This window comes from Pistacia vera, unplaced genomic scaffold (genome assembly GCF_008641045.1).
Source record: "Pistacia vera cultivar Batoury unplaced genomic scaffold, PisVer_v2 Contig155, whole genome shotgun sequence".
In the NCBI taxonomy this organism is placed as follows: domain Eukaryota; kingdom Viridiplantae; phylum Streptophyta; class Magnoliopsida; order Sapindales; family Anacardiaceae; genus Pistacia; species Pistacia vera.
In genome coordinates this window covers 1,765,347-1,774,466 of record NW_022195630.1, presented here as the reverse complement: position 1 = coordinate 1,774,466, position 9,120 = coordinate 1,765,347, and the positions used below count along the sequence as shown (strand labels likewise).

At 37.3% G+C, this 9,120-nt stretch overlaps 1 protein-coding gene across 4 annotated transcripts; it reads right to left on the bottom strand.

The window, feature by feature from the left end:
• Positions 1–213: 213 nt before the first annotated feature.
• On the bottom strand, positions 214–4,185 carry LOC116124685 (serine/threonine-protein phosphatase 7 long form homolog). 4 transcript variants are annotated; one of them, XM_031410424.1, is made up of 8 exons: positions 3,972–4,185; positions 2,986–3,437; positions 2,782–2,904; positions 2,040–2,684; positions 1,786–1,949; positions 1,620–1,707; positions 1,080–1,514; positions 214–1,005 (listed from the first exon to the last, which is right to left on the bottom strand). In XM_031410424.1, exons 2-8 carry the CDS (start codon positions 3,388–3,390, stop codon positions 409–411), a joined length of 2,457 nt encoding a protein of 818 aa, XP_031266284.1. In that variant the 5' UTR covers positions 3,391–3,437; positions 3,972–4,185; the 3' UTR covers positions 214–408. The 4 variants fall into 4 exon arrangements, with proteins under 4 accessions (XP_031266284.1, XP_031266285.1, XP_031266283.1 ...); XM_031410425.1 differs by lacking the exon at positions 3,972–4,185 and adding an exon at positions 3,571–3,615; XM_031410423.1 differs by having other exon boundaries at positions 2,986–4,185.
• Between the last annotated feature and the right edge of the window lie 4,935 nt (positions 4,186–9,120).

The following is a 9,120-nucleotide window of genomic DNA, read 5'->3' as shown; positions in this document are numbered from 1 at the left end:
CCTTGCAAGTTGCAACTTATTTGAACCTAGGTTCAAAATTACGAATGATTCCATGCTTGAGTCCAAAAACCATTTATGAGGCAGCAAAGTCGAATTTCAAATTCATTAAAGACTATACTCCCAATAAAAGATGGAATCAATCAAAAGAGAGAAAAAATATAGAGTTATAAGACTTTTCTATTCTAATTTTTCAACGCATCATACTCTGCGAGAGAATCAATGAAATATAAGGTAGAATCTTGAACTTTTACAACACTATTTATAAAAATATTTGAGAAGTAGCAAATAAACCCTGATGTTAAAAATCTTGAAAAACTTCAATCCTAAAAGTTAATGAAGATTCTTTCATATTCACGAGGTTCAAGAAACAAGAAGTATCAACATAGAGTACTTTGATCATCAGCAACATCAAAGGAACTTAGGCTTCTTCTTATGTCTAGCTACATAGCTAGACTCGACTTGAGTGAGACATGGTGACTCCTCATAATCATAGTGTGTATAAAGTGGCACTTTCTCTGTTGTTGTCTCACCTTCGAGTGGATGCATTGACTCTGCTGGTGTCACAGACCCCTCCAAATTGAGAGTTGAAGGCTCCTCTATATGAATATCATTACTTTGTGATGGAGTTATGAGCGATGCTACCACCACTTGTGGGGATGAATGTTGCAATGTTATTACTGGTTCCATTGCCTTTTGTTGTGTGCCAAGTGCTCTACCTCGACCTTTGGCTCCGCCTCGCCCTCTCATTGATAGAGATTTAGTTTTGTTTGGCATTTGTGCTATTAGAAGTGGTAGCCCCTCCATATCATTAGCTTGTGAAGGAGATAGTGGTGACATGGTTATGGTAGGTGCTGGTACCGTCTCAAGGTGTCGAATCTCCCCAATCATTTGCAACACACGAGTGCACGTAATCCGGATATCTGTCAATGACTGCATAGCACTTTCACTGGTAAAAGTACTAAGGGTTGCAGTGCATTGATTATGAATATTTGTCAAGCTATGGACCTTCCATTCCAAACATAGAAATCCAATCAATATTGACCGATAAGTAATACAAGATCAATAGTTAAATAACTTACCAGTAAATGTGACATCCCACTAGCAGGCTGAATTCGCTTATGAGGTCTTTGAGTGAGTGGGGTAATCAAACGACGAGTTATGTTTCGGTACCACTTCATGTACGGATCATGATAATCCATAGTGCTCTCCTCAGGCTCAGCGGTAACTATACTCTTCTCCCGAGATGCCCATAACTTAATATATTGTTGATGATATGCCTTCCAATTGCAATGATGTCTACCCCGTCTATCAATTGCATGGATTCTCACCTCAGTATCACACTGCATAGGAATTCCTTGTTTGAGACCAAACTGGCGTAAAACTCTATCAGGACAATGCCACTCAACAATGTCAAAGCAGATAAGTGGAGCAATTGTCCTCCACACATGCTGGTCTGTAACACATACGTCTATTGGGGACACAAGTAACTCAGACGTGTATGGCTGCCATATCATCTGAATTTTGAAGGGGAAGTTCCACTTAAAAATAGGTACTAGCACAACCATGTGCATCTCATCAAATGAACAAGATCATAAAAGAACACAAAGTCAAAAGTAAACCTGATCATATTTTTGTTGATCAAGCTGGTCTCGATAAAATATCAATGCCCTCTGAGGGTTATCTCTGCGGATGACAGGAGACCTCCACCTGTTCCAGAAGAAAACAGTTCTAAGACAACTAAGTATATTGAAAAGCACATATTAATGAAATAGTAAGCTGTACTACCTGTATCCTAATGGATCTGCAGGTAATGTCTTCTGATTGACCATCTCAACTTCTGAAACTTGCACCTTATTCTTTACAGCTTCACCATCTGGAACAACTGGATCCTGCTCTTGGGCAACAAATCTCTCAGGGCGACCAATATGCAAACGCTCCCACGCCCATAACTATAGGAATAGGAATTTACATAATATCAAGAGAAAAAATATTATTATGCTTTATATGTTAGACTTGAAAGTATATTTTAGTATGCATACTTGTAACAACATTAGAGGACCAGAAACTTCACTAGCCCCCTTCTTACTAGCACGGCAGAGTTCACGATAGAGGTAGGCTAGTATAGCACTACCCCAGCTAAATTTCCCTACATACTTAAAATCCCTTAGAAGAGGTAAAAATATCAATTGCACATCAGAACCAGATTTATCTGCAAAGAGAGACCCCAATAAGCCTAAGATATATGCCCTAGCATAGCACTGCGTAGTTACAACATCAGCATCTAATGGCAGACACTGGAAATGGCCTCGTAACCATCTAAGCTTCAGGGTTGAACCATGAAGAACACTAGGATCTGGTCTCACTCCTAACAACTCTTCACAGAGGTCGTCCCACTGGAGGTCAGCACTACCAGTCACTGGATAACCATGTATACGAAGGCCTAACAACACTGCTACATCTTGTAGCGTGATAGTACTCTCACCCACAGCAAAATGAAAGGTGTGTGTCTCTTGTCTCCATCTCTCAACCAATGCAGTGACCAAGGGCCAGTCAAGTTGAATAAAACCAATTCTGTATACCCCATAGAACCCAGCCTCAACAACAAAATGACGAATACGGTGATCCAATCGCCACTCCCGCATCATTGTACCCAATCTCTGTCTACATGTTAAGACACCAGGGTCCTGCAATCAAAGTACTGCATTGACTTCACTTTTCTTCACTTATTTTGTATTGAACCATTCACTACTACAGATGGCTAGAGAATGAAGTGATACTAACCTCCCCTACCCATATGGCTTCAGATCTATGCTGGTCTTGCAACACAAGCACAGACTTGTCACTTGGCCCTGGGTCTAAAAAGGTATCAGAGTTGGCATTACATTTGTCCCCATCTACTACTATCTGTATAAAGAATTGTCACAACTCTTACTTTAAAGAAAAGAAAATTAATCCTATGACATCAAGACATTTATGTATATTTACCTGATTATCATTGAAGACTGACGTTGTGACGTAATTATCCACATGGGTTTGTGTTGTGATATTTACTTGGCTATCTCTGCTTGCTGGTTCTCTTTCCAAATACAATTCCAAACAATTTGTTCCAGGCTTTCGTGCCATATCAAATACAATATCTAAAGACTCATCATCAGCAATGGGCACAGGTATGAATTCCCGACAAGCTAGATACCTGCATATGATCTTCATTTTAATCAGTTGCCTGTCAAACCCAGTAATCTCATACATCTTTTCCAGCAACTGATTATGTGTTGTTTTGTAGCTAACCCTGGTAGGCTTTGGGACAGCACCTTCATAAGTAATGCCTTGTGCTCCATTTGTTATCCTCCCATTCCAGTAACACATTAGTGTGACATTTTCTCTAGCCATCTTCTACCATTCACTAATGCAATAATATCAGCAGCATCTATACAAAGCTACAACAATGCACATATAATTATCAGAAAAGGAAACAGAACAATCAGTTATCATCCCAAAAAAGATGGTCCATTTGCCATCATCCTAGATACACAAAAACTAGTTGATTTAGAATCTTGAAAACCCGCCTACCGTTCATATCAGAACTAACCGTCTAGGCCATTGATAAAGTGCTGTCGATGAACTTTCAAACCATTAAATTTCTGTCAACAAAGCTTTCAATTTACAAAAGTTATGCTAAATGAACAATCTATCATTTCTTGCGAGCACAAGCGCAATCACAATCATTATCTTTCATCAACTTTATTCAAGTTACAGCACTTCTGTCAGTTCAATAAATTGCGCGATTACAAAAGGAACAATCTTAATGCCTGGGTAGACCCATTTAAATGATAAAACTAAATGGTTCTGTTCACTGAGGCAAAATAACAAACAGTTAGAGTGCAAATAAACAAACCAAAAGAAATTTAACTTCTTACATGAAATACCAACTGGGATATATAAGAAATATAATTTAACACTGCGAAAATTACCTAAACTTGAATTTTTTGATGTCTGATTTGAGCTAGCTCTGTTTAATTGTTTCCTCGGAAGAATTGCGAGCTGTTTTCACGAGTTTATTAATTGACTAAAGGTTAAAGCCGAGTATATACATGGCGTTTATACTGAGAATCTGTAATCACACGTATAATGTTTTAGCGGTTTTGAAATAGCAGTCCTTAAAGGCCGCTAGATGAAGTCGCAAATGGCCGTTAATAAGATTTTGTCGTTAATGATAAGACTTCAGATTTTTATTATTTTATCATCTTAAGGTTAACTTAACATAGACATGTACAGCTCCATCCCAAGACATGTGTCCAATCTATTTCACGGGCTTGCACCGTATAAAGCGCGAAACATAATTTTCCGACCAAGTTTAGTTGGAAGAGGATTGTATAGACAGACATCTTATAGCAGCAGTGACGACGCCGATTAACTCTGTGAAGAAAAAGAAATAAAGCTAATTATATTCTGTGATTGTTTTAATGAGTTTCCTCGCATAAACCATTCCTTCTATTTTTCTGGCAGAAAGCACCTGATCAGAACCATTTTCCAACCAAATTCATATAGAAATTTGGAGCCTGCAAGATCTTCTTCTTTCTTTGAGGACTGAAAACTTTATTTTAGTTTTTGTTATGCCCATTGCCCTCTTCAGGGAGGTATTCATTTTTGTCATAGTACTAGGAAATGGAATCCTGGAATGATGCCTTATATCTATGCAAACCATAAAGGTAATATGCCTCTTTAACTTAATACATTTATTGACCAACATTTTTTCAAGATTAAGCTCCAAAAACATCTGCAGTATGTGATCTCCATTCCAATTTGCTCCAACATTAGACTAAATTTTTGGGTCTAATGTGACAATGCTTCGAGTTGTGGCAAATCAATTTCACATTGCAAGTGCCTGTAAAAATGTATCCATGTTCACAACCACAATGCCATTTTGGCTCAACAAAACGAAAAAACAAAAACAAAAAATAGGTAGTGGGACCAGAATCGAGGCTGAGATTCAGCTTTGAGTGGACACAAGTTGAAAGTGAAACCCTTGAGGTTGAGGAGTTCAATGGCTGCAACATGGAGATATATCCGAGTTGCCACGCCAAGAAACGGGTCGCCAAGAAAGAGCCCAACTCAAAGCCAGAAAACTTCATCACAGCCTCATCGCATTCACCTTTGAAAAAAGAGAGAGAGACTTGGGAGATTTATGATGAATTAGAAGAAGCAGAGACTCGCGGCCATTTCACAATAGCCTCAATCTAAAGAGTGTCATTACTTTGCCAGAGACCACAGAGAAAAAGAGAGGCTCAGATTCGCCTTTTATCAGACAAAGATCGAAACATTACCAACATGGCTGCAGCAACGAGCACTTCTCAAAAATACCCAGAAGCCGCCACGCCATGACGAGCAAAGATTCCCCACCGTCGGATCATTTCACATAGAAAACAGCGTCATCATCACAGCCTCATCACAGAGAGAGAGAGAGAGAGGTCAGAGCGTGTTCTGTTGTTGTGTTGGGAAGCTGAGAATGGTATCCTTGCTGTTGGGGATGGTGGGTATCCTTGCTGGTGTAAATCACTGGCTTCACTGACTAGTCAAAGGAAGGGACAATGACCCTTCGAGAGCAAAGCCTCATTCTTAAAAGTAATGAGTTTGGAAGAGTAAACGGCATGTTCCCACCCAAGGTTTTCGGAAATGGCAAGTTCCAGTCCCACCCCTCATATCATAAATTCCAGATTCCCAAAAACTTTTGTGAATTGATCTGATGTATTTATTCCTACTGGAACTTGGTTCTGTTTTGGTATTCCCAATTTACCCTTGCGTTGGTTATATTGTGTTATTACTAATTTACCCTTGGGTTGATTCTAAATATCCGAATCACCTACTAGTTGCATACATTCATACTATTTCCCAACCGTTCGCATGGGTTCCAAAGATCAACCAGAGGTTCCACTCATGGACTCCAAATATGTATCAGTGATTCCAATCTTGAATTTCATGGATCAATAAGAGCATCCACCATTTTCGTGAAGCTTTCCTTCATCAAGAGAGAGCTCACTCAAGTGGTATCTACTTTCGAACCAAAGAAATTTTCACTTTGAAAAATGTTTGGTGGAGCAGTTTCTTTAAAGAATTTTTTGTGATTTATTTATGTATTTATACTACATTTTGATGGCCAGATTATAGGTACATTGCAAGTTTTTAAATACTTGTACCATCTCTTGGTGTGCAGAAAATGCAGACGCCTAGGGTTCTTGTTTTCTTAGCTTCGTATGTCTGGGCGATATTTGGTTTGCATGAAAGAAGTGTGAAGATGGCATCGACTGCAATTTGGTTCGACTCTGGCTTGTTTTTAAGCATTAATCTGTGTGGCATTGGTGAAGACACAATGTAAGAAGTATTATCAACTATTGTTAGTGCTCAGTTTTCTTTCTTTGCTGCTTCAGATTTGGCAAGTCTGGAGTTGGATTGAAATGATTAATTGAAGCTTTGGTTCAGGGGAAGAAGGATGATCTGAAGGAGCAGCTTTGTGTTGAGAAAGATGAGAATGAGAAGGCAACTCGGGATTACTACTTGCAATGTTGGTTAGAGGTAATTTTGTTTCTTCTTCTTCAAATTTGATCATACATGAATGAAATTAATTTTATTTTGTCTTATATTTTCTGGTTTGTTTCAAGAACGGGATGAGCAATTCACATTAAGATGAACGGTGATTGGTATTATGATGGATTGATAACAACAAACGATTGTGAGCAATAGAAAAGAATGATTGATGTATTACTGTTCAAATGTTGTATCACCAATCCTTTCGAGACATTGTACTCGAACCCTACATCAAATTACTCTATAATACAGTCTTATAACTTCTTCTCTTGTTCTTTCTTTCATATTTTTTACAAACCGCCTTTCATAGCGTGGCAAGCATTACTTTGTTCATCAGTGAAAGTGGCAAGCATTGCTTTCTTCATCATCTGTTTAGTGCCATTATATATTTAACAATACTATGGATAACAAATGAAAATGAAAATAAATTTGAGTTTTTTAATTTTTTTGGAAGATAATAAAATATAGAAAAATGATATCCTTACAAAGACCTATACAAAGAGGACTACAAAATGACATCAGCAAGAAAAAAAAAACAAAGAAAAAACAGAAAAAGAGAGAGAGAGAGAGAGAGAGAGAGAGAGAAGTCAGAAAACCAAGGGTGAGAATTGTCTTTGTATGTGTCTTTGTAAAACTAGCATTGCTCTAAAATATATGCTTGATATAAATTAGTGTAACACATTATTAGTAAAGATCAAATTACAATTATATGTTAAAAAAAAAAAAAATTCCTTTTTTTAATGACTAGACCCATTAAGCACCCTACAAGTCTAATATTTTAAATAAGTCACAAATATGGTGGCTGACTTTATGGTGTCAAAACCTTCTTTGACACTTAGGCCGACTTCTTGAGTTTATTATATTTAAAAATTTGCTAAAAAGTGTCTTAAAAAACACAACATTGCTTTCTATTTTTATAAATAAATGAAAAACAAGTCCAAAGGGTTGGTTTTACCATTTTATGTGTATAAGTTAACCTTTCTAAACTATGATTAACCACCTTTGGGTGGTCATGTGGGGTAATAAAGACATTTGAATGTATCACTCAAGTCAAGAAGTCTTGAGTTTCTTTCCTCTTGATTGCTCAGGAAGCCGTCTCACCATTATGAATTAAGAGTAAATGACTTTTTCCCACCCATGTGTTGGAAAGAATGGATTTTGATTTAGAAAACTTGATAAGTTTATTCCCTTTCCAAGCTTAATCTAACTTAGAATTCAAAAATAGGTAGTGGGAGCAGAAATAGAGGCTGGGATTCAACTTTGAGTGGACACAACTTGAAAGTGAAAACCCTTGAGGAGTTCAATGGCTGCAACTGTCATGGAGATGTATCCAGGTTGCCCGCCAAGAAACGGTTCTCCAAGAAAGAGCCCAACTCAAAGCCATAAAACTTCATCACAGCCTCATTGGCTGCATTCACCTCTGAAGAAAGAGAGAGAGAGACTTGGGATATTTATAATGAATTATTTGAAGCAAAGAGGTCATTTTGGTACATATACATACATGATCACACATACATACAAAGAGAGACGAAGAGAGACAGAGAGAGCGAAAGACACAGACTCTCGGCCATTTCACAATAACCTCAATCTGAAGAGTGTCATTACTTTGCCAGAAACCCCACAGAAAAAGAGGCTCAGATTCACCTTTTATCAGACAAAGATCGAAACTTTACCACCATGGCTACAGCCTCGCCTTTTTATAATTTTCTGTCAAACCATTAAATTTCTGTCAAAAAAGCTTACAATTTACAAGCACGATCAAGATCATTATCTTTCATCAACTTCATTCAAGTTACAGTACTTCTGTCAGTTCAATCTTGAGGCCAAGTAGACCCATTTAAATGATAAAACTAAATGGTTTCTGTTCGCTAGGGCAAAATAACAAATAGTGAGTGCAAATGAATAAACCAAAAGAAAATTAACATCTTGTAAGAAATACCAACTGGGATATTCAATAAATATCATTTAACACTGCGAAAATTACCTAAACTTGAATTTTTTGATTTTTGATTTGAGGTGGCTCTGTTTAATTGTTTCCTCAAAAGAACCGCGAGCTGTTTGCACGAGTTTATTCATTAATTAAAGGTTAAAGCCGAGTATACACGTGGCGTTTATATTGAAAATCTGTGGTCACAATTAAAATGTTTTAGCGGGTTTTGAAATACCGGTCTTTAGAGGCAGTTAAAGTTACAAAATGGCTGTTAAAAGACCTTTTATTTAAAAATAAATAAATAAGATTTTAAAACATCTTGAGTAGTATTTTTGAAATATTAAGTTGAATTGAGTTATTATTATAAGGTATGATTTGAAAATTAACAAAAAAACTCATAGGTTTGTTAATTTAGCTAAATACCCCAATAATAAAAAGTTTATAAAATGATAAAAACACTCCTACCTACCCACCCACAGTTGCCAGATTTTGGCCACCCTTGCCGGAATCTGGTGTCATTGCACACAACCGGTCAAATCTAGCTGGTTGTACTCCGCTATGTCCTTTTCCGACCACATCTGTGAAAAATGTCAAACTTACAGCCAAAT